Consider the following 25,240-nt stretch of genomic DNA (forward strand, 5'->3'; position numbering starts at 1 on the left):
AGTCATACTACTCTTTACATAAATTCTAGTGACGTGTCTGGACAAGCAGCTTCCACGTGGGGCTTCCGATGACTTGGCGATCAGATAGATAGGCCGCACAGAAGATACCATATCCCCTATGGTAATTCCAGTTCTGTTCTCTTCTGCTGCTTCTTCTTCTTCTTCTTCTTCTTCAACTCTACTCGCATTCGCATATATCAGAAAAAACCAAATTATTATTTATTAAAAAGAAAAAAGAAGAAGAAATTTGTTGGGTCCGTTCGAGTTTCATTCCTGGACGTCACAGAGTCTCCCTTTCTCTCTAGTCTCTGCTACTGGTATGTTTGTGTATGTTTGGTTGCTGAGAAACTATTGGAAAATAAAAAGAAAATAACTGTGTGTTTGGATTAAACAACAGAAGAAAGATAAAAGGAGTGATTCTACTTTTCAATTTTAATTTTGTTCTCATTTCCTTCCTTTTCGCATCAGGCAAATGGGTTTGGCTGGTTTTGTACAATTATCGTTGTTAATTCCATGTGTTTTTGTTTCCATTTGGGCTGTGTGGATGGATGCATAGATATAAACATACAAGTCATCGGAAGAGAAATTTTTGCCGCTAAATAGAGTTTCATATGTATCAGAATGATTAATATGGAATTTGGTGGAGTTTTAGATCTAATCTATTAAAACGCACTTTGATTTATGAACTGAATTAGAAAATTTTCTACGTTTTTGTGATAATTGTGAACTTTTATTTAGAAAATTTGGTGGTTCAAGCTTTATCTGAAGGATTCTATACCTGATGACCTTGTGAAATCACCTGTTAATGTTATTTTCTCTTTCTATAGTGAGGACCTTGATGATTTACTGTGAGATAGACATATTAAGGATGCACAAATTGTTGACTTGTAGCTTTATTTTTCATCCAGATACTTAGCTGATTAAATGGATGAGCAAGTGGAAAAAGCAAAGCCAGCAGTTTCTTTTGAGTATGAGCTTTTTGAGGGGGACCCTGATCACCTAAGAACTGTTGTAGCTACACTCACGCCTACACTCACTCCAACTAGTCCGTGGATCGATCCTGCCTCACTCAACTTTAAGTACCGAATTGGGCGAGGTCCCTTTGGTGACGTTTGGTTAGCAACTCGTCATCAGTCTGCAGATGATTATGAAGAATATCATGAGGTAGCTGTTAAGATGCTTCATCCTTTGAAGGAAGACGACAGACAGGAGTTTGTCCGCAAGTTTGAAAGGTTATTTTTCAAGTTCCGCAGAGTCTATGGGGTTGGTTGGCTTCATGGTATCTCCATTGTTGATGGGAAGGTGACTGCCTGGATATTTTTTTATTTTTTTTTTGGAGTTGTATCTTTTTGTTTTGCTTTTGTACTCTGATATGGGTATAACTTGATTAGTACTCATTTTAATTCCTGGCAGATCTGCATTGCTATGAAATTTTATGAGGGATCAATTGGCGATCGAGTTGCTCAGATGAAGGGTGGCAAGCTTCAACTTTCTGATGTCTTAAGGTTATGTTATTGGGAGTGTATATCTTCTTTCTGAAGCATACAATTGATACAACTGGTGTTATTGACCCAATAATGCTAATGTTTCCAGGTACGGAATTGAGTTGGCGAAAGGAATTCTAGACTTGCACTCACTAGGGCTTCTGGTGCTAAATCTGAAACCTTCCAATTTCCTTTTAGATGAACATGACCAGGTGGTCCTAGGAGATTTTGGGATTCCATATCTACTTCTTGGGATTTCATTGTCTAATTCAGATATGGTTCTTAGACTTGGCACCCCAAACTACATGGCTCCAGAACAGTGGGAACCAGAAGTGAGAGGCCCTGTATCCTTCGAAACGGATGCATGGGGCTTTGGTTGTTGCTTTGTTGAGATGTTGACTGGTGTTCAACCCTGGTTTGGGAGGTCAATCGAAGAAATTTATAATTCAGTTGTGATCAAGCAAGAAAAGCCACCTGTTCCAAATGGTTTGCCTCCTGCACTTGAGAGTGTCATACATGGTTGCTTTGAGTATGATTTCCGCAATCGGCCTTCAATGGAAGATATCATACATGCTTTTGAAAGGTATTCTCTCCTACTTATGTAATAATCTCACTTACAGTAACCCAAACCTTTTCTCATCAAAACTTAACAACCTGAAGGCAACAAAGTACTTGTCCCTGTCCAGTTGACTCTGTGTAGCCTCAAATTTTGATCCTTTTTATCCTCTTAGCCACACCAAGCCCTATCATCTTTTTACACCTCTTATATCCCTGGCTTGATATTTTCCTTAACCCTTAGCTATCAATTAACCCATTGATACCAGTTACATTCTTTTGTTTCTGTCGAGAAATTCCTGCTGTTTCACGATTCTGCAGGGCCCAATATTCTATTTCCAAATTACAAATCTTGAATCCCTTTTTAAGCATCCAAAACCTTGAGGAATTATTGAAATTCACGTTGCTTTTCCATACACTATTAATTAAGATTGCAGCTTCAAAGTGGTGCTGCTGTCATAGAATTTGTGACTTTAATTTTCTGTTGGCCTTTTTTGTATCAATGAAATAGAAATGAAAAATTCAGTATTTTGATTATCCTGCCTTTTATTTTTTTTATTTTTATCTTTGTATGCTGATTATGTGCAACTGAACATGCAGCTCACAAAATGATGCTCAAAGTGATGGAGAATGGCTTGGTTTAGGAAGCAGTACACCTGCTGGAAGATTTAGTAGCAGTAGTTATACTACATGGTATCTCTTGAAAGATCGTCTCCAGGTTGGAGACATAGTTCGCTCAAGGAAGCCCCTGAATGCACGCAAGCCTCAAGCTATGGATGTCCCTGAAGGAAGTGTTACTGGTCTGGAGACTGATTCCGATAGAGATGGTTTTGCCCTGGTGAAGATCCCTGGAGAACGCAACCCTGTAAGAGTACTGGTGTCCACAGTTGAGAGAGTCACATCTGGCTTCGCAGTGGGTGATTGGGTGAGCTTGAAGGGTGAATGCAGGAAGCACTCTCCTGTTGGAATTCTTCATTCCATACAGCGCGATGGAAGTGTTGCAGTTGGATTTATTGGGTTAGAGACTCTATGGAGAGGAAAGTCATCTGACCTTCAAATGGGTGATGCATATTATGTGGGAGAGTTTGTGAGGCTCAAGGCAAACGTGCTCTCTCCCAGATTTGAGTGGCCTCGCAAGAATGGAGGAGCATGGACAACGGGACGGATCTCACAAGTCCTTCCAAATGGTTGTCTGGTTGTGAGGTTCCCTGGAAGGCTGGTATTGGGAGACGAATCTAATAGCTTCTTGGCAGATCCAGCTGAAGTAGAACTAGTGTCCTTTGATACCTGTCCTGGGGTGGTCCAAAAGTATCAACATATTGAGGATTTTCACTGGGCAGTAAGGCCTCTCACAATTGCATTTGGTCTATTTACAGCCATGAAGATCAGCTTATTTGTTGGACGAAACGTAAGTGCAAAGCTGAAGGGTCGAAGAAACTCAATGCGGAGGGATGGGAATAGTCAGGATGGTCAGAGTGGTGGCAATACAGCTTGGCTTCCTCCACCGGTTGCGAATCTTTTCAAAGAAGGTGTTTCTACTGCTAGTGCTAGGTAGTTTACTGTTGTCATCTGGGCATGGGTAAGTTTGCTGAAACCTATCCAGAGCAAAGATGAACTCAGGCCAAAGTGTACTCATAATCCGAGCGCATATGCGGTGAGACTAAAAAGTGAACTTTGATGGTCGAAAAGATCCGAAAGCTGTTTCGGAACAAAAGAAAAAAATCTGTATGTAATTAGAAGGATGATGCAATATGTATATATAAAGAATCTGCCATTGCTACTTGCTTTCAGTGTAAATAAATATATATCTAATGTTCTGTGGAAATTCTCCCTCTGTTGCAGTGCAAAAATCTGTCTGATTCATATATGCAGGAAGCCATATAGGTTGAAGCGTTGGCCCAAAACGCAGAGCAACTGAATGGGTTTTTTTTACCACTTTCTTTCCTTTTTATACCCCAGAAGAAAAAGAAAAAATTTATCCAATTTCCACGCTGGATATTAAAATTTGTTTTCAGTTTTTTTAATCAATTGAAGCCAAACTCTCGGACTTTGAGTTGTGGAAAAACTGACTGTGAAAGGCCAAGAACTGGCCATCGAGCAAAAGGGCCCAACTAGAGAAATTTCTTGTAAATGACCAAATTAGCCCTGGTCGTGTTATAAATTAATGAAATTCAGTGTGTGCTTTGTTGGTATTTCATTTTTCTTCCTTCCAGTTAGTCAGTAGCAGAGGCTCAGCGTTACGGTTCAGTTTTCCGGCTCAGGAAAAGAGAGAGAAAATCCAAGAAAACCATCAACGTAGAGAACTGCAACACAAAAGAAAAGAGAATGAAGGGGATTTCATCTCAATCCTCCATGTAAGTAGTTCTCTGCCGCCTCCTTCTTTTCGCTCTGTTTGGCTTTTGAGAAATAAGAAAAGAAAGGGTGAGAAAATAGAGGATATGGGGCTTGTCACAAAGAACCCAAATGTTCTTTCTGGTCTTCTTTTGGAACCGTTTGGTTGCTGAGAAAATAAGTAAGAACAAAGAAAATGTGGGACTAATGAGAACCCAAATGTTCTTTCTAGTTTTCTTGATAAAAGGACAAATGGGCATGCATTGTTAGGAACCCAAGTATTTTTCTTTTTCCCATGGAATTTCTACAGGAACTACTCTAATGAAGATGACTACGAACTGCAAGAAGAAAATGAAGGATTGTTAAGGAGAGACATAGGAGAAGGTGATTACGCAATTGACGACAGAGCAGAGAAGTTTCAGTGCATGAGCCTTCACAAGCGAGACACCACAAAACGAGGTGATTAAGATAATTATCTCTGATTTTCGTTGGAAATTAAGACAATTAAAATTTATTTTATCAAAGTAGCCAAAACCCATAAATTATAAAATGAGGATGATGTAAAAATTTGAATGCTAGATATTTCCTCTTGCTTGCTTTCAATCTTTATCTGGGAAGAACAAGAACATTGTATGTTCTTTTATTCAGGACCAAGAAAACAAAAACAAGATTTTCCTGGCATGAAATGGTTATACTTGAGTAGAATAAGTAGTCCTAATTGCGGTAACACATTCAGTCTGAAAAAACTGATGAATGTGAGTCTATGGATCAGAAACATCAAGTGAAATTTTGTTGTAAATTATATATTTTATGGAAATGGTAAAACTATTTCGTTGAATTTCTGGCGCAAGTATTCAGTTAGTTCGTAAAAGGCTATTCGTAGTTATAGTATTAAAAGGGAGAGTTTAGAGCCTCTTTCTGTAAAGACTTAAAGCCACATACTAGAAGACCGTGACCACATACACTTTCCACTAAATGCATTCAAATGGTTTTCCTGTATATACCTAGTTTCTGTGGATCCAGCAAGCCAGCTTGCATAACGAGCGAAAATATATTTATGTATATTCAGGTGAAGAGCTATCTTTTCAGAAGAATGGTCTGTGGAGGCAAGAACAGAAGGGCAGAGTTGCAAGGCTAGAGAATTGGCTAAAGGTAAGGTGGGAACTTGAGGAGATAATTGAAGAACAACTGAACAGGTTCCATGCCCACTACAACTTGGATATGGTCCCAACCCGGCTGAAGGGCGTTGCCCAAATCCTCATGCCCAGTTGGACTCCGCCTGACGAGCTGGCCTCCATAGCTTGGCTTGGTGATTGGCGGCCCTCTGCCATTCTGGAGCTCGTGCGTGGCTTGTCCCTCTCCTCCTCCTCCTCCTCCTCAGCATCATCATCATCCTCTTCTTCAAACTCTATTGGCACCGAACAGCTCTTATCACAGCTCATTTATGAGATTAGGATTGAAGAGGCAATACTTGATGAGGAAATGGCCGAAATTCAATCTACATGTATTCTCTACCTTCCATTTGCTCCAACCAACATCCAATCAGGTGGAGCTGCCCTGGCTTGTGTTCAGTCTGAGTTCAAGAAGATTGAAAGGGTGATCACGAGAGCTCAACAACTAAGGTTTGTTTGCTTTCCTTTGATATTTTTTTCTGAATTGGTAACTGTTATAACTTCAAGAAACATGATAGTTCTCGACAACTGTGTTGTAGGGATTTTTCTTCCTGTCTTTGTTAGTTTATTGTTGTGTCTTGGCTTTTCCTCTTTCTATTCCTTATAAGTATCCCCTTCAAAGGAATAAAGGCAAATACAATTATGACCAACTACCAGATATGTGATTCTGTACAACAGGTTCAAGGCACTGGAATTGGTGTTGAAGAAGGTACTGAGTGAAACCGATGCAGCAGAGTTCCTAGTGGCATTTGAGGGAATTCAAGACGCAATTCACCAGTTTGCAACAAACCAGAGGTTCCAAAAGGGTCCAGTCACGTTGCCTGTCAAGGCCTTGGGGTCTAGCTGAAAACACAGAAGTGTTATGAATTACTACCCAAATCAGAAAGAGTCAGTCAAGGCTTTGGGGCCTTTCCAACTTACCATTTTTACTCAGCCTATTTGTTGCTCATGATACCGTGTCATAGCGTCAGCTCCGACTGAGCCTCTGTGGAGGACAATATTGTGTTGTCTAAACGTTCTCAGCAATTGAAATCTGAGCATGGAGTTGAGTGTGTAATAGAAAATAGTAAGGGGTCGAATTTTGGTGAATAATATAGTTTAGTATTGTGAATGCAGTTTAATAACGTTTACATTCAAACTTGCACGCGGTTGCAAGTAGTTGAACCAAGTTAAAATTTACAAGTCGCTGGTTTCGACTTTATGAAAGCAGTTTCCAGCTAATATTTGGCTGGTAAGAGGTAAGTTGAATAAGATATGAAACTGATTGCTAAATTGCATGGATAGAATTGGGAAAAACTGGAGTTTGTGCCAACATAGGAGCTGGAACTGGGTGGAAAGCCGAATATATGATTCAAACATACAAGGGATTTCGCCACGTGGTGTTATTAGGATACGTTTTATAATATGAGTGGACAACATAGTTAGATACGTCATGCATTAATTAGTAACACCATGTGACACCAAAAAACAATAACCCAATCAAACAATCCATGTGATTTTAATTTCATTTTTACACTAAAAATTGTGATATTTGACTAAACTAAAATGTAATTTATGGTAATGCCCAATTTGACTTCTTTAGGACATCATCTTAACTGAAAAAACTTAGATTAATTTCCTTAATTTTTATTTTTTGAGGAAAATTTTCTTCATTTTTGATACGTGCTTTTGGTGGTCAAGAATTTTTTTATTATGGTCCCTCCCACAATTTGATATAACCATTTTAATTGTAAAAAGCTAAAGTTCTTTATCCATTCAATTTAATTGTCGGCCCTCCCTCAAAAGTTGTATTTCTTATTTGGCGAGTCATTTGATTTGGCTAAGTTACTAGAACTTTTCCTTTTCTCCCAAGCAAAAATATCAAAAGGCAAGACGATAAGACCTCTATAAGTTATAACCGAGAGAGGTAACTAATTAGAGGTGTAACACATCAGGGCGGTCTGATTAAGTAAGACCAGATACGACACGGCTCGTATCTTTAAGCAGATCAGGACGAGATAATTAAACCTAATGGGACAAGTCGGGCCTTGACCTGTTATGGGCCATGCCGGCCTTTTTGAAGTCTATTTATTAAATTTTGTTTGTTTTTAGAGAAAAATAATAAATATTATTATTATATTTATATCTTAAATTCAAGCTATTTCTTTTCTCTAATAATATATATTAAATTTTAATATTTTCTTTATATATAAAATAATGATTCTGTTTTTTAAGTTTTAATTTTTAAAACTCAAACAATAATCTAGCTATTTTCTATTTACATGTACTTTAAATAAAGTTATTGACATCTTTTTTTTTTTATAACAAATAATAAATCTTATTAGTATATACATAATTGTAAAAATATTTACATGAAATTGTAAAAAAAAAATTTGCAATACATAAGTCCAATTTTGCGTGAAATCGCCCCATTTAGTGGCTCAGCATAAGCACAGCCTGATCCCCTTATGGGGGGGCCATGGGCTTGGGCCGGAATTGATTATTTTTCTACATGAGCGAGCCCGACATGACCCGTTTATTAAATAGATAGATTCTAAACGGGTTGGCACGACCCATTTGACACCTTACAACTAATGACATGTTTACTTATTAAGTTAGGAATGAGTACTAGAATAATTCCAAATCCTTCTTTCCATGTGTTTACTAACATATACTTATTAAAATGATTCCAATGCCTAATATCTCCCTCACTCACTAACACATAAAGAATAAATAATTATGTGGGTTTCATGTTAAAATTCATAATCGAATACTCTCAACACTGAAAATGAGTAAAATCATGAATCAGGAAACCAATCTATTCTTAATTTTAAAAGCATTTGATTAAGATTTAACGTGAATCCTCATAACTTTTGATTCCTTATATTTCATCGTGACTTTCCTGATTCTAGTGAGTAAACATGCCATAAGTAGAAAATAAATAAATGTTTTATTTTCCTAATAAGCTCCATAATTTTAAATTTAATAGTCTAACGTCTAATTGTAATTGTTAACAAATCCCGAAGATTTAAAACTAAAAAGTCCACCAACGCGCGCATAGAGCGAGTGCTGTATCATCTCCTCGACCGTCTCTTTCCCCCACCACTCAACTATATATAAATAACAAAAGCTCCCTGGCAATTCGAAGGCCGAACCAAACCAATCAAAGCACCAAACACGAAACCTAACCCCAAAGACAAAACCCATAACTTTTTCCCCTTTCTCACCAAATCCCCACAATCCCCTCAAAACCCTAACCCTAATTTATCTGTAAAATCATCCGATTTGAATCGGTGGTGTGGTTGATTCGTTCGGAATTTAGAGCCGAGAGAGATAGAGTGAAGGATGTCTGCGGCAGTGTGTGGAAGCAAGAGGTCCTTTTTCGAAGAGCTTCCTCCATCGCCGCCTCTCTCAAAGAGGCTTCGCTGTTCTTCTTCTACATCTCCCATTCGCTTCTCTGCTCCTTATCTTCTCGATCAGCTTCGCTCTCTCTTCCCTCAGATGGACCCTCAGGTATTAGTGGATATGGTCTTCTTGTTATTAGATGTTATTTTTGGTTTTGGATTCCTATTGCCTGTTTGATTTCTGAGAAAAATAAGGTATTTTGGAATATGGGAAGTTTGTAACTTGTTTCTATTTAATACATATGATAGCGTAGATTTCTCACATCGTTTGCTTTGGTACAAAAAGATTTGTCTTCTAGTTCCGTGGTAATGCGGGGACGATTTACTGCCATGGGTCTAGTGGACCATTCAGTTCATGTAAGGGCTGATTTTTCATAACAAGGCCGAACAACAATGTAGAATTAACGTTTTCAAATCTAAGTTTGATTTAATAAAATTTTGTAATTTCTTGGATGTATTCAGGAAACCATTAATTGATTTGCTTTGAAAATCTTTAGGTTCTTGAGAGAGCATTGGAAGAATGTGGCAATGATATAGATGCTGCCGTCAAGTTGCTGCATGAGCTTCGCATAGGATCTGCAGAAGAAAATTCTGCCTCTGCTGCAGAACAAGATGATTCGGTAGCTCAAGGTATGATGTATTCCGTACTTCTTTTGCTATACTCAGTTTCATTCTTTAGTAATCTCTGTAATAGCTTTTTCTTTTTCTTTTCACTTACCATTATTACTGGTAGCTTAATTTATACGTGTTAGTTTGGATAGAACTTGACTGGTGATGTATGAGGCTTGCCATTATCCATGGTTACTTTTGTTTCAGGGACGGTAAAAGTTCTGTCATGTTTTGAAAAATAAGAAAGTTCGTTAACATGTTATCAGCAAGATTCTATTACTCGTAAAAAGTGTTTTATGCATACAACTCTCTGTCTTGCAGATACAGATTGTCTTGTTTGTGTGTTTATGCGTTTTGAGCGGCATTACTAGTTATGATGAGCACTAAACTGTGCTAATCTGTTCACTTCTGTCATCAAGGTTGTAATGAACTGGTTCTTGTTTGTATTTTGAAAGATGGAATACCATTATGCAAACCTGCAAACCACTGAAATCAGCACCTTTTCAAGCTGTTTATGTTTTTTTCTTCAGCTAGTTTTTCCAGTATTTGGGTAATGAACAATATTCAGTTTAAAAGAACAAAGCTTTGGTTCCCATAAGGGAGGAAAAGTTCTGAAATTTTTGCTACATTATAATATATGTTTTATGTTTCAGATTGCTGTAATTTTCAGCTCACAAATAATATAGAAAAAGAAAAGGAAAAGGCCGCAGGAATATTTGTTCTATTTCTGTTATTTCAACTTGTTCCCGAGAACAGTTGATTGTTGTTACCTGAATCCTATCCTTTCAAGTAAATAATTCCGTTAATAATATGAACATTCTTCATCAATTATTGTACAGTTTTGGTTTTTTTCTTTTTTTGGGTCAGGTATATTTCAAGCTGCATTTAATTGGTTTGTTTTTTTTTTCCATGGGTAAGAATTTGATTGTTGCCTTTTTATTTAGCAGGTATATTGACTAATGATGAAGCTGCAGCTGCTTCTGAGAATCCATCAGTTCCCAGCAACCTGCCTGTAGATGGTGCCGAATGGGTTGAACTGTTTGTCAGGGAAATGATGAGTGCCAATAGTGTGGATGATGCTAGGGCCCGTGCTGCAAAAGTGCTAGAGGTTTTAGAAAAATCCATCAGTGCACGTGCTGGTGCTGAGGCAACCCAAAATTTTCAAAAGGTGAGTAAATTGTTTCTGATTCTGTTATGTGTTGGCCTTATTTTTTATAATTGGTCAACCTGTTGTTTGGTTTGTTCCATACCTTTAGTTTCTGGATAACAGGTCTGATAGGTTTGAAGTAAAAAAAAAATTAAATTGACCCAGCTTTGTAGATAGGATGCTAAGCCAGGGATGGTAGAATTTATCTTTTTATTTTGTTTATTTTCATAATGATTTGTGTTTATGATTTTATAATAATCAGGAAAATATGCTGCTGAAACAACAAATTGAAGGACTGATAAGGGAGAATACCATTCTTAAACGAGCTGTTTCTATCCAGCATGAACGTCAGAAAGAGTATGAGGAGCGGAACCAAGAATTCCAGAATCTGAAGCAGTTGGTGTCTCAATATCAGGAACAGTTGAGAACACTTGAGGTCAGAATCATCACTGTCTGGCTACTCAAATAATTGTTATTTTTTTGTCAGAACAAGATAATGAAGGATTTGTGTGGCACTTTAGTATCAGGAGGAATATAAATGCTTCTAAAGATAATATGATTGAATACTGAACGTTTTGAAGGAACATAGAATAATTTAAATTTTCTGAAGATGCATAATTTTTTATTTATAGAGTTTCATTTGATCAGTAGAAACTGTTGCTGGATATCTAATGTGATTGATTGAGTAATTAATTCCTGAAGCTGGGATGGAGGGAGTTAGTGGCTGTGTTTCTGTTAGGATACCCTTGATGTCTTTCAAATGATTTAGTAAAAGATCTGAAACCATATTTAGTACTTATATGTGATGCAAACCTATTATAGAAATGGAGGAAATATGAGAAAGTTGTGCAATTTGTTTATTGTATCCAATGGATTCTCTTGCATATGTTCAGAGAACCTATTGATCTATGATCCATATTAACTATACTATGCGATCTTGCAAGAGAACAGTACCTCTGCATCTAGTTTACTATGCAAAGAAAGTGCATTGAACTTTGTTTTTCCTGCTCACTAATCTTGAGAAATTTGTGTGGTTTGTGACAGGTTAACAACTATGCCTTGACAATGCATCTGAAGCAGGCTCAGCAAAGCAACTCCATCCCTGGACGTTTTCATCCTGATGTCTTTTAATGAAAGGGACCGAATTTAGCATTTTGATGATATAGAGTCGGCAATACATGCTCTGTTGTGAGCCCGTTTCAGATTGTGTCTGTTGAAGTATGCGCGTTTGTAGATTGAGGCTGCTTTATGTCTTTGATATTCCCAGTCCAGGTGTGTGGCGATCTGTCAATCAATTGTGGAATCGCTGAACTATTCGGTTTATATTGGTGAATTTGTATTTTACATCTATGTAGTTTGTAAAAGATGGAATTTAACATAAAGGTGAGAACATGATTGTTGGTGGTGCATATAGTTGAGCTGCATTCCTTCTACCGTAATGCCCGTATTGACTCCAGAATGCGGTTTGCCCTGCTTATCTGAGACACTCAGGCAGACGCTAAAATTCCATGCAGTCTCTGGCTCGGTTCTGCCACCCTCCTCTTTAGCTGGCTAAATGTGTTCATCATGTTTGGATTTTTATTCCCATATATCTTAGTAATATGCATGACTCTATTTCCCCGTAGATTCTCAATCAATTGCTGGTACAAACCTAGTTTTGAGAACCCAGTCCGGTGGGCTTAATATTTGCCTCATGTATTGTTGTTTTTACTGCCAGTTTTTCTTTTTTTTGCTGGTGAACTATTATTTTTTGTCCTCGAGTTTTAACGAGCTTTGGTTTATTCCATTAGCTTTCAATTGTTTAAATTAGTTTTTCCCATTGAAAATATGAGGCATTTTCTTTTCTTGGGCGATATGTGGTTAGTCTATTACATTTTTGCATGGGTATTTCTCCTAAATGCCCCTTGAACTTGTACCTAATTAACAATTTATCCGACCTTGTTTTTAAGAAAATTAAGGACTTAAACTAAATTTTATTCTCAATTTTTCTCTTACTATTTAAATTTTCAACATTTCATCTAATTTTCTATTAAATCATTAAAAATAAAGGAAGGGAATACTCACACGTGGCGTTGGATTTTCTGACACGTGGGTTTCTTTGGTTACGAATCTTGGAATTGGTGGATACTTGGAAATTGGGGATATGCTTTGGATATGTTGGAACCCGGGCACCCTTGACAGGGTGTACCGTAGACTTTTAGCGGGGTAGTCTGCGCGTGTAGGACTTGTCACAGTTGTACGAGTATTGAGGATTTGGTTGTACGTGCTGGTAAGCTTAGTTCCCCAGTTGGACGACTCGTCCTTGGCCATATGGTTGTTGAGGATTCCTCCGTGTGGTTCAGTCAAACGATCTTCGTGTTGGATTGTTTTTCTCAGTACATGATCTGCAATATCATATGTACCTTGTCTTGGATACGGATACATGGATATGGATAATTTGATATGATCGGAACCCGGGCACCCTTGACGGGGTGTTACCGTAGACCATTGGCGGGGTAGTCTGCTCGCGTATGACTTGTCACAGGCACACTAGTATTGAGGATTTTGCTGTGCATGCTGGTTAGTCTAGTCCCCCGGATGGACGGCTTATCCCTGGCCACATGGTTGTTGAGGATTCCTTCATATGGTCTAGTCAAATGATCTCCGAATTGGATTGTTTTCCCCTGGTACATGATTATGGGGTGATGTTGGTGTGATGTTGGTGTATTTATATATATATATATATATATATGGATTCGTTTCCGGGTTGAGATTCTTGAATTTGTGCTTCGTGAGTACCTTGCACAGATATGAATGTTTATGTCATGAATTGGAAAGTGTTGTTCGACAACATACGCCTTGGATAAGGTATGGTTGCGGGGATGAACTGGCTTAAGGGAAGGAATTTATAATGTGTTCAGTGTGTGCCTTGACGGATTTGAAGTTGTAGATGAATCTAAAATTAATCGTTGGTTTTACTTTAAATAATTGTATGTTATCTGGTTCGTGATTAGTGATTGTAGAAGTACGTGTGGCTTGATCCCTTAATAAGATTAATATATATCATATTATTCTTATACTTATGCAATTTGGGGTACATATTTATATAGTATAAGTTATCGTAGCCTATATGTATATAACTATATATTCGTATATATGTATATATAAATGTATAAGTTGATTATTTTAAAGTCATTCCTACCTATTCTGTTTTTATAATCTTATGTCTCGGGAACGGGATAGGTTGAAGTCAAGGACATGACTTGGATATTATTATTGCTATCGGGGAAGTGAGAATACTTCGATTTCACCTTGATTTCGCATGAATAGATCAAATTGCATGCTATTACCTTGTGCATGCTGCCAGATGAGACTTATAAATGTGTCTTTAACATGTTGAAATTTTTGAAAAATGTCCGTTTTTCAAGAGAGACTCTGTCGAAAATTCGGTAGTGATGTTTGAAATACCACAAGATACATCGAGCATTCTGAGGAATTCAAGGTGAGTCTTGTCATGGGGGCCAATGGGTCTGGTTGGGGCCAGTACGAGGGCAAAGTCAGCGAGAGAGAGAAGGCAAAGAGAGAGAGGGCAGGGAGATGGATGAAATGACCAATTTGCCCTCATATTTAATGGCAAATTGGATGAAATGTTGATGATTTAGACGACAAGGGGAACATTGAGAATAAAAATTAATTCAAGTCCTTAATTTTTTAAAAGGGTTAATTACAGTTTGGTACCTTGTGATTACACCATTAAAGCATGTTAGTACATATCTTTTTAATTTTAACAATCACATACCTCGATTTTTTAAATTTGTTACAATGTGGTTCCGCCTTTAGGATTTTTGTCAAATCACTCTGTTAGTTGCCTATGTGGCACTGTGGGTCTCACATTTTTCTTAATTTTTAATTGATTAAAATATGAATAAAATATTAAAATTTAAAAAAAATCAAAAAAATCTCGATCTCTCTCTCCCTCCTATGACACCACAACCTGCAAACTATACCACACCCCACCCTGCAACCACATCCCCACGAACCCAAAAACCTACACCCAATTTCTTCCCCCCAGCCTGCACTGAATTCCAAATCTTGCTGATCAGAACCGTTTATCACTCATTATCAACCTCAAAATCGACTGCTCTTGGCTCGGAGACTCAGACAAGACACTCTCCCAGTCCTCTATTCCAAGCGCCGGCCCACATTTGATTCTTCTAATGGTGTTTGAGATATGTTTTCGTACACAGCCGCTGCAGTTGTGGCCAAGCAGGTGGTTGTGTCTGTAGAGCCGCTGTCGAAACCACCACCGCCGCTGGCTACGCCGCAGAGAGAAGAAGACAGTGTTGAAGAGGAGATGTTGGGCTCAGTGCTGCCCACATAGCAATTCTCCTTGTTGCTGCTGCTGCTGCTGCTGCTGATTGTGGTGGTGGTGGAGATGTTGATTTTGCAGTGGCTGTGAATCTGAAGTTGAAGAAGAGAAATCTAACAACCCCTTCCTTTGAAACTGCTCAAAGGGTAGGGGCATGGCCTTCATCTAACAAAATAAACACTGACCAAAATACACACAAATCCAAAAACCCAGCAACCTCCAGTTTTTTAAAGACCAACAAAAACCCACCTCCCAGAGAACAAAATACAAATGTGTTCTTCTCAAATTTACAAAAACCCAAGAGCTCAATGCTTAAATATACAGAGGCAAAAGCTCTGAACTTTTAGGCCTAATTCAAATTCTGACTCAAACAAAGGCTACCCATGCACAGCTGAAATGAAATCTCAGAACACACAGACACCTAGCTCTAGGCTCTTAGCTGCTGCTGCTGTTGCTCCGGCAACTTGATGCCTGTTTTTGTTGCAACAAAACAAGCTCTCGTGTTTGATGTAAAACCTCAAAGCTCAAGACCCATTTTTGGAACCATCTTCTTCTTCATTTCTTGTGTGTGGTTTGGCCCCTTTGGTGGGTTTTCTTCTTTCTCCCCTGTCGGTGCCTTGAGAAGAAATCTAGGTCGGGGGGAAGAAATCGGGTCTGGGTTTCTAGGTTCGTGGGGATGTGGTTGCAGGCTGGGGTGTGGTATAGTTTGCAGGTGGTGGTGTCATGGGGTAGAGAGCAGAGAGAAGAGAGAGCTGGGTTCTGGGTTCGTTGCAGAGACGGAGAGAGAGAGAGAACGTTTGAGAATTTTTTAATTTTTTAATTTCTTTGGTTTTTAATATTTTATTCATATTTTAATCAATTTAAAATTAAAGATTTTGAAAAATGTGATACCCACAGTGCCACGTAGGCAACTAACAAAAAGATTTGACAGAAACTCTAACGGTGGAACCACATTGTAACAAATTTAAAAAATCTGAGTATGTGATTGTTAAAATTAAAAAGATAAGGACTAACATGCCTTAAAGATGTAACCATAAAGTACCAAACTGTAATTAACATTTTTTTAAAAAGAAAGGTCAGGAATAAAAAACACAAGTTTCTATAAAATCGAATGTACAATATGTTTCTCGTATACCTCATATATTATATGTATTTTCACATATTGTTAATTTTAAATAAACAATAATAAAAAAAACTATATAACGATCAAATTTGTCACTGCTTGTTCAATAACGTAAATATATAATTGACTCGTATTTTTCTACTAAAAAAAAACCTATTATACTTCAATATTGTAATTGGTTTTTTTTTTTGGGGGGAATGGAAACTTACAAGTGACAAAATTAGGCAAACATTTTTCTAGGGTTTCACAGTTACATATCATGAATATTTATATTGTGATTATTAAAGTATTTAAGTTGAGGATTGCTTACATACTTTTAATCCCAGCCGTTGGATTGCATGTAAGAGACTATCAACACATTTAATGAATATAATCAAACAGTCAAAATTATAAGTATATAACTAATTCTTAATATAAAATTCTTATTGGAGAATCTCTCAAGAAGTAAAAGAGTATTGAGCTCAGTCATAAATTAGTAAACTGTCCAAATCAAATTGCATAATGGTGGTTTGGTTTAGTTCAGTTATTCGGATCAGACCGTATCCACCCCTAAATTAAATTCTTAACCTTTTTCCATTAGGGTAGGAAATTAGGAATTTACTATTTTTCCAGAAAAAAAAAAAGAAAAAAAAAGTGACGTGGGGCAAAAAAAGTTGCATAATTTAATTTAAAACGTGATGCATGAATGGAAGTCCACACCACACATATCCCCTCTTTGTATTCCAAGCTCTGCCATCTCACCAACACCAATCTTCTTTGTATCAGTAGTTTCTTTTTCTCAGGCTCAGCCATGGACAATTTAGCCTACTCAATCACTTCATCTCACGACTGATTCTCCGAGCTTCAATGTCGGCCGCGGCTCTTTCTCTCCTCCCCTCCTCCTCTCCCCACCTTCTCTTCCCACCGTCTTCTTCTTCTTCCTCTTCCTCTTCTTCGTTTGTATTGGGCGGGACCCACTTAAGGACCCACAAGAGCTTCGCTTCTCTTCATTCTTGGTCGCCGTCTTCTTCTTCTTCTACCACTTCGTCATGGAAATTCAACACGAAACGCCGCGTTGGGATTGTTTTTGCTGCTTCTGGGGATTACTATGCCACTCTTGGGGTTCCCAAATCTGCCTCTAGCAAGGAAATCAAAACCGCTTATCGAAGGCTTGCTCGCCAGGTACTTATTTTCACCCCCTTTTGGAAAAGAAAATTAATCCGGAAATTGTAAGTACCTGAAGTTTCAATTATCGGTTATCATATGATTATGGATAATTTTCTCAGCAACCAAACAACTGGTAACTTGCAATGTCAATAAAATTTAATAGATTAAATGACAGCAAAATACATCCTTTGACATCCACTTTGACTCAGCGAGTCATATGTCCCGTACCACTTGAATTCTTTTGGCATAGTAAGAATTTTTAAGTAAGTTTACAAAAGATTCGGCTTGCTTTTAGGCACGTTGTGCTCTTTAAAATTCAGCGGTATGATTTTCTGTTAAGAGGAGGGACTTGCAGCGGAAATTCGGATCCCATTGTAGTTGATCTTGTGCTTTTGACTGTCCAAATTTAGCATTATTCTTCCATTATGTGATACAATAGAGAAGCATAGGATATTTGCTTCTTCTTTGATGCTAGCTTTTCAAAGTAGTAATTAGCACCATAACCATTCATCTTATAAGTTTGAATGTAATCCTGACCTTCTATGTATTATTATGCTCTCAAGTACCACCCTGATGTAAACAAGCAACCAGGAGCAACTGAGAAGTTTAAAGAGATAAGTGCTGCATATGAGGTATGAACATCTTTTTCTTTTTCTCTCCTTTCCTAAAGACATGCTTGTCGCATCTCTATAGAAAGTGATGACCTTTATAATATACGATAGGTTTTATAGTTAATGCAGTTTAATCGAAATATTTGAAAATGCAGTCGGTGCATTCTAGTGGCTATACTTGTGGTACTTGTTGTTTAATTAGCTTTCACTGGCATACATTGGTTAAATGCCCAATTACAGGATAAAAAAAATATCAACATTCAATCCAATCCTTTTACGTATCATATATGGATTGTTATCATGTAGGAGGTTTTGCCTTAAAATCTTGTATTTCCTCGTATTTCACCTTTTCCTCCTTATTTTGACTTTAGCATTAAAACCTCATTTTAAATTTATTGCCTAATATTCGATATTTGTAAATGTGGTTCACCTTTTTCTTTCCTATATTGTTTCCCTTTTAAATTATAAAGGGGGTACTGTCAACAGAACTGCAATAGAAACATATGCTGCATATCTCTAAGTTAGACTCTGAATCAGTGAGCAACATCCACCTAAATTTGTGCCTACAGTGCTGACAATAGCTCAACTCATCTTAGTTATTTGTATTAGCGTATATGCTCGTCATCTTTCCAAGCATGACCTCCATCTCTATGAATGACATATTGAGGACAAAAACCAACAATCAACTTCCCACTTTCACCAATAATGCAGTCAGATTGTATTTCTGGATTTTCCTTCATTACCAGGATTCTAATTTTGAAACATGCATAAACTCTCTTAGTTTGCAATCAGTGAATATTGGGTTATATGCTCTTTTTTCTTATTCTCCCATGAAATACATTATCTTGCTCATCATTTCTTTTTCACATTTATAATATTGTCTGTTGAATTCTGAAGTACAACCCTGTCAGGTGCTATCAGATGATAAGAAGCGAGCTTTATATGATCAATATGGTGAAGCTGGCGTTAAGAGCACTGTAGGGGGATCTTCAAGTGCCTATACGGTAATGGGTGTAGTCACCCTTAATTTCATCTGATAAATAAAAGTATGGCAGTCACTTGATGCATGTACAAAATCGCATCTACATGTCAATCATATCATTGTACACCATGCAGCGTCCAGTTTTGGACGCATTCTGATGCAATGTGGCCTCCGTTTGGTCATTCTCCTTTACGTATCTAAGGTTATAAGCATGATGGTGAACAACGACAAACATGCGTCTGCACACACACACACACACACACACACACACACACACACACACACATCTTTAGAGATAATAAGAGGCTGCTTTGCCCCATAGTCATCCAAAAATAGGGAATATGTTTCTCATAAATAACGTTATTTAATATTTAAGGTATATATGTTACTTCCTCTGCAACATTCTTTACGTAGCAGTATTATTTGAAAAGGTATATGCAACAGTGTCTGCAATTTTCCCTACATAGAGGAATTATTTGGGAAACACATCAATCATTTAGAGTACTCTTGTTACTTATAGTTAATTTCTGGTTTGTTTTGTGGTGGTTGCTCAAAAACCAAGCCTATGGGTATAGGTAAACTTTTAGTTTTATATTTGCATTGGTTCTTGGTTGATATTCTTTCTGAGTTCATATGTCCAGTAGTTTCCCTCGATTGAATGGCCCGTACAATGTATGTATTTTATTAGCATATGCTGATCACCTGAAATGCATGCCTAGTTTCCCGGTCACCTGCAGTCCATGGGAGAGAATTGCTTCCCATTTCTTTATGCAATATCAGTTTATTTCTTCGAAAAGTCTTAAAATCAGAAAAACCCCATTTTTTTGTTTCCTTGACCGTTAATCTGAGTTCTTTGCTGAATGTTGAATTTAATTAAATACTATATTCTTCTTATTCTTCAATATGGGTAAAAGATGTTATTTATTTACATTATTGTTGGGTACCTGAACAAGAAAGTATAGAGCTGTGCAAGTTTTGTCTAATCATTTGCTGAATGATAATGCTGATAGAAAGTTTAAAATTTACACGGTTTTACTCTTATTTTGTTGCAGACTAATCCTTTTGATTTATTTGAGACATTTTTTGGGCCGAGTATGGGTGGATTTGGTGGTATGGATGCTGGTTTTGGAACACGTCGTCGTAGTACTGTTACTAAGGGTGAAGATATACGGTGAGTCATGACTCCTAATGTTGCTGAAAATACACATTGTGTTTTGATTAGCACCAGTTGCTACGTTCAACAAATATATTCACTTGATACTTAAGAAATTATATGTAAAACAACTGTTTGTACATGTTGGTTAATTGTGTGGCCTAATTATGTCCATACCAATTTGCCACATAGTAAAGTTAATAAGTTAGTTGTTAATTAGTTGCATTTGAAGTAGTTGTTAATTAGTTGCATTTGAAGTTGGTTCTTCTAGTAGTTATAACATACGATCAACTCAGGATAGGTAGGATAACTTTGTTCTTTACAGAAAACTTTCTTTATGATGATGAAATATTAAGAAATTCTTATTTTAATTCAATCCCTTATATTTCATATTTTCCTCATTTTAAGGCCTGTTTGGGAGTGCTTTTGGAAGAGCCAAAAGCGCTTTCTGATAACTAAAAGCGTTTCTGACAGCGTTTGGCAGAAAAGTTTAGAAGCGCTTCTTGGGGAAGCACCTGCTATGTGCTTCTTCATGAAGCACTCCCAAGTGCTTTTCCACGAAGCACTTTAATTTTTTAAGAAAATTCAAGATTTTTATAATAAAAGCGCTTTTGTTAGAAGCGCTTATGAGCTGAAGTACTTCCTAGAGAAGCAGTCCCAAACGAACCCTTAGTATAATATCATTCCCTTGTTAAAAGTAAGGCTAAGTTATTAGGATTACTAATGGATGCCTGATTGGTGATTTTGTTGTCTGAGCCGAGATGTGGCTAAGCAATGATTAAGAAAATGAGTTTGGAATTGATTGATTGCTTGAGAAGATTATTTTCATGTGAATGTGTGGAAATTTCATTTTCTTGGGTTGTGATGATGGGTCTTGAGTTGCTTTGAATAATCACAAGCACGGTTGTTTCTTGTCCTTTATTAACCTTATTTGATAACTTCCATCATGCCTTATGCCACTTGTTCACATGTATAATCTCTTACTACCACTTCTTACTGTTTGCAACATGTTATATTGCTCCTAGTGATTTGTGGTGATTTGTCTTCATTGTCTTAGACATTATCTTCCTTCTCGTATTGTTCAGTTATTGTTGTGATACAAAATGAATATACCATGGACGACTTCTTAGTTGACTCCTGGTCCAAATATGTTCAGTTATGACATCACTTTAGAATTTTCTGAGGCTATATTTGGAGTGGAAAAAGAATTTGAACTTTCCCATCTGGAAACATGTGAAGTTTGCACTGGGACTGGCGGGAAAATAGGATCCAAAATGAGAATTTGTTCTACTTGTGGTGGGAGGGGTCAAGTTATGAGAACAGAACAGACACCTTTTGGCTTGTTTTCGCAGGTAACTTTGGGCTTCTGGTTTCTATGCCTCTGTTGATTTTTTTTTTTTTTTTTTTCACTTTTTAAAATATGCATCCGCATATCGAATCAAAATCACAAAAGTGTTATGGATGTTATGAATCTATGATACATCTGATATATTCCCCAAGTAGTTACTGCTAAGGGCATATTTTTATGTTTATATTGCATTATTCAATTACTGGCACCATATCTTCTGTGCAAAAATAGTTCCATGATTGTTTGAGTTCTTTCTATTGATATTAGGTTTCTGTATGTCCAAATTGTGGTGGAGACGGGGAAGTCATTTCTGAATACTGTCGGAAATGCTCTGGTGAAGGACGTGTTCGTGTTAAGAAAAATATTAAAGTTAAAGTTCCTCCTGGTGTTAGCACTGGAAGCATTCTGAGGGTTGCTAGAGAGGGAGACGCTGGGCCAAGAGGGTAGGTGGTTTTGTTTTACTTTTTTGATCTCCATTACTTTGTTTATGTGTAAGGTAGATATTGCCAGTGTTTATGAAATAGAAATGCATGAGAGATTTATTTAGGAGCTACATATTCTCATCATTCATGCTTTTCAAGTATATAAAAGTCTCATATCAATATTTAGAATTGTTATGCAGATTTTCTTTGATTGCAATATAACTGCTTTGTGGGAGCACTATTTATGCTACAAAGTTTGTAGAAGGCTCATCGGTCAAAATCAGAAATAGGGTTAGAACAGAAAAATAATGTGAAGATTCTCATAAGAAAGAAAAGTTCTATGAAGATGATTGAGACTTTGACGACTTATTCATCTTGTTTGTTTTATTTCCCTATTTCTTTTCTTGCTCCTGTTGTTCTGTCAAAATTTATGTCATATGGACTTTTGCATATGTGTTGTGTCAAATTTGTATCTTGTTTTAAGCCATTCTCTTGTCTGCTTCCTGTCATGGTGGTCTCTGTACTGTAGGGAAAATTGAAGCCCTTGTTTTATCCAGTTTAATGTGTTGAGGATTTCATATTCTTAAGAATTTTATCCTCCAGGATTTCATCATTTCTCGTATTTTTGCGTGCCAGCCCCTCAGACAGAATATTAAATATTTTTTCTTCCAAGAGGGAGATGTGCTTTTTTGGCTGAAAGATAAGATGTATTCAAAGCATTCACATATTATATATTTGTGCATATAACATCAATGTTCATGTATGTCTCATATTGTGATACATGGTTTAGAATCATTTGTTTATCTTTTTATTCCATCAGGGGCCCTCCTGGGGATCTTTATGTATATCTTGATGTCGAAGAAATAGAAGGAATTCAAAGAGATGGCATAAATCTCTCCTCAACAGTTTCTATCTGCTATCTGGATGCCATATTGGGGGCTGTTGTTAAGGTATAGTTTGTATTTCTATTGAGCTTCCAGTTTAAAGGTATACTGTTTTTAATGCTTTGGAGTAGTAAAATCGTGAAGTATACATGCTATATGACTTTCAACATTTAGTTTTTCATTAAAGCTTACATCTCCATAACGTAATGCTCCTTCAAAACTACTGTCAGTATGACATGTGGAAGTGGCTATTGTGTATCTACACTCTTGACCTGAGACCTAATAATTCCAGATTTTCCACTATGTTCTTTTGTAATTTCCTTCTCAGCTTTCAGAGGCTGAAATTTTATTTAATTTCTTTCAACCAACATCTTGAGTTCAGAGATTTAAAGGGCTTCCCTTGTTAGTCTGGAATTCCCTTTTTTTTTTTTTTCCCTCTTTTTGCCCCCCTATTGCTCTCCAGTACTTTTTGCATGATCAATTGATTTGAATTTCTGGCAGGTAAATACAGTCGAAGGGATTGCGACACTACAAATCCCACCAGGTACCCAACCTGGCGACATTCTTGTCCTGGCTAAGAAAGGAGCACCAAAGCTGAACAAACCATCAATACGTGGTGACCACATATTTACGATTAAAGTAACAATACCAAATCGTATCAGGTATACAAATGTGTATTTTTTTCGTTGTTTTCATTGTAACTGGTTAGCTGTAGCTGATAGTGTCTCATTTCATCTCTCCCCAGGTGTATGCACTGTTACAGACGTAAACTATTCTAAATGTTTAGTGTATGCTTTGTGGCAATATTTACTCGTCTAGTGGTAGAACTTCTTTATGAAATAAAAAGCACATGAACATGATTAAAGGATAAAAGTTAAAAGAAACAGAAATATGGTAGTAGCTTCTGAAAAAAAGGACTTAAATTTGTCAAACAAACGATAAGAGAAAAGGGAGATGAACACTGTTGAGAGGAAGAGTGTCAGCTACCATCATACCTGGTCATGATATGGAAGCGCATTCATACAGACAAAAACGAGTTGTGTTTGGATGGGAGATAGAGTGTGAGAGAGTGAGGGTGGCATTTTTGTTTGCTCAATGAAAAAAGCCTCACAAGTAATGCACGTCAATGATCCTTAAGTTTCTATTTTCTTGTAAAGTTGTAACCTCTAAACAATGAACATTTTCATTTAAATTTTAACCCTTGGATTTTTCTTTCCTTTATAGTGCCACTGAGCGTGAACTGCTAGAAGAGCTTGCTTTACTGAATAATACTACCACCAGACGTTCACGCACTCGCCCTAAAGTGCAGCCAGCTAGTAAGTAATCACTTATCATCTGAGGATGTGTTCTCTGTCTGTGCATGTTGCAATCAGTGGATGTGTTTAAGTCCTTTCATAAACCTTTTTCAAACTTTGAACTGGGGTGAATTTAATGTAATTAACCATCAGATTTGCATGACAGAACACTTTATACTGTTTCTGGTTCAGTGTACAGATTTATCTGACTTGACTTGAATTTGTTCCTTTGCTTCTGTAGCAGATAATATAGAACCCGAGGTGGGAATGGTTGGGGAGAAAAGAGATGAAGGAGAAGATCAAAATGACCCATGGAAGAAGTTAAAAGACTTTGCTGGGTAATAATCTCTCTCTCTCTCTCTCTGTCATTTCTTCCACCCACCGAGTATTAATACTACTTACTGTGTTCATTAACTACTGTGTGAAAATTTTAAATCTATTTGCAGAAATGCTAAAAAGATATATAGAAAACTCGGTTGCATATCCAAACATGTATAGCCTGCAATTGATCACAAGCTCTCGAGATGATATATGTTCTGTTTTCATGTGTAGAGTATTCTGTTCTTCAGATGCATATTTCTGTGTCATATTTACTTTTATCTTCTCTTCATTAATTAAAGTACTCATCATGTGCAATGCTGATGCAATTGACCAAACAAGTTTTTGGAATACGCAGGTCCGTTGCAAACGGTGCTCTAAAATGGCTGAGAGACAACCTCTAGTCTGGTGTGTTTATGATGTCCACTCCAAACTTATACTCACCGTTGACCAAAATTTGGCTCTAGATTTTTTTTTTCTTCCAGAAAGGGTACTGTATGAGCTGTGCCGGGAAACATTTCCGACGCCTTACCAAACTTGCCAGCAAGTGAAGACATTGAATGTGCTGTAGCGGAGGTTTTATTTGTTCTACTTGTAGTGTAACATTTGTGAGATGATACAGAATCACCTGGTGCATGCCTTTACTGATTTATATCATTGAAGCAGCTGGTTAGAGGGGCACATGAATATTTAATTTTTTTAGTTAATGTATATCTTATTTTCAGAGCGGTTTATTGAATTTCTTGTGATATAGTTATTTGTTGTTGGAGTATTACAATTAGTTGGTGAGGCTTTTTGTAAGCGTACATGCATAACCAATGCGTTACCATTGGATTCTTTCTCAGAAAAGTACTGATGATTTCAAATCAATTGTCTTCATAATTTAATCACTAATTTGTCTAATATCATTGATTTTGTTTTCATTATGG

At 37.1% G+C, this 25,240-nt stretch overlaps 4 protein-coding genes across 7 annotated transcripts; all 4 read left to right on the plus strand.

The window, feature by feature from the left end:
- Nucleotides 117-3,867, plus strand: LOC18782812 (E3 ubiquitin-protein ligase KEG). The gene is made up of 5 exons (XM_007214879.2): nucleotides 117-317; nucleotides 909-1,302; nucleotides 1,414-1,505; nucleotides 1,594-2,067; nucleotides 2,640-3,867. Exons 2-5 carry the CDS (start codon nucleotides 925-927, stop codon nucleotides 3,592-3,594), a joined length of 1,899 nt encoding a protein of 632 aa, XP_007214941.1. The 5' UTR covers nucleotides 117-317; nucleotides 909-924; the 3' UTR covers nucleotides 3,595-3,867.
- On the plus strand, nucleotides 4,258-6,763 carry LOC18781667. The gene is made up of 4 exons (XM_020560588.1): nucleotides 4,258-4,393; nucleotides 4,681-4,829; nucleotides 5,440-5,992; nucleotides 6,221-6,763. Exons 1-4 carry the CDS (start codon nucleotides 4,365-4,367, stop codon nucleotides 6,387-6,389), a joined length of 900 nt encoding a protein of 299 aa, XP_020416177.1. The 5' UTR covers nucleotides 4,258-4,364; the 3' UTR covers nucleotides 6,390-6,763.
- LOC18783957 lies at nucleotides 8,648-12,467 on the plus strand. 3 transcript variants are annotated; one of them, XM_020560589.1, is made up of 5 exons: nucleotides 8,648-9,034; nucleotides 9,423-9,555; nucleotides 10,479-10,702; nucleotides 10,944-11,117; nucleotides 11,726-12,467. In XM_020560589.1, exons 1-5 carry the CDS (start codon nucleotides 8,867-8,869, stop codon nucleotides 11,810-11,812), a joined length of 786 nt encoding a protein of 261 aa, XP_020416178.1. In that variant the 5' UTR covers nucleotides 8,648-8,866; the 3' UTR covers nucleotides 11,813-12,467. The 3 variants fall into 3 exon arrangements, with proteins under 3 accessions (XP_020416178.1, XP_007215835.1, XP_020416179.1); XM_007215773.2 differs by having other exon boundaries at nucleotides 10,482-10,702; XM_020560590.1 differs by having other exon boundaries at nucleotides 10,509-10,702.
- Nucleotides 16,623-25,198, plus strand: LOC18782496 (chaperone protein DnaJ). Of its 2 annotated transcripts, none has more exons than XM_007215209.2 (11): nucleotides 16,623-17,313; nucleotides 17,862-17,930; nucleotides 18,821-18,913; nucleotides 19,944-20,062; nucleotides 21,201-21,396; nucleotides 21,660-21,835; nucleotides 22,635-22,764; nucleotides 23,200-23,360; nucleotides 23,923-24,014; nucleotides 24,238-24,331; nucleotides 24,670-25,198. In XM_007215209.2, the coding sequence occupies exons 1-11, from the start codon at nucleotides 16,999-17,001 to the stop codon at nucleotides 24,713-24,715; spliced, it is 1,491 nt and encodes a 496-aa protein (XP_007215271.1). In that variant the 5' UTR covers nucleotides 16,623-16,998; the 3' UTR covers nucleotides 24,716-25,198. The 2 variants fall into 2 exon arrangements, with proteins under 2 accessions (XP_007215271.1, XP_020415960.1); XM_020560371.1 differs by having other exon boundaries at nucleotides 16,624-17,313; nucleotides 24,235-24,331.

The sequence above is a fragment of the Prunus persica genome, chromosome G3, assembly GCF_000346465.2.
Source record: "Prunus persica cultivar Lovell chromosome G3, Prunus_persica_NCBIv2, whole genome shotgun sequence".
Classification (NCBI taxonomy): Eukaryota; Viridiplantae; Streptophyta; class Magnoliopsida; order Rosales; family Rosaceae; genus Prunus; species Prunus persica.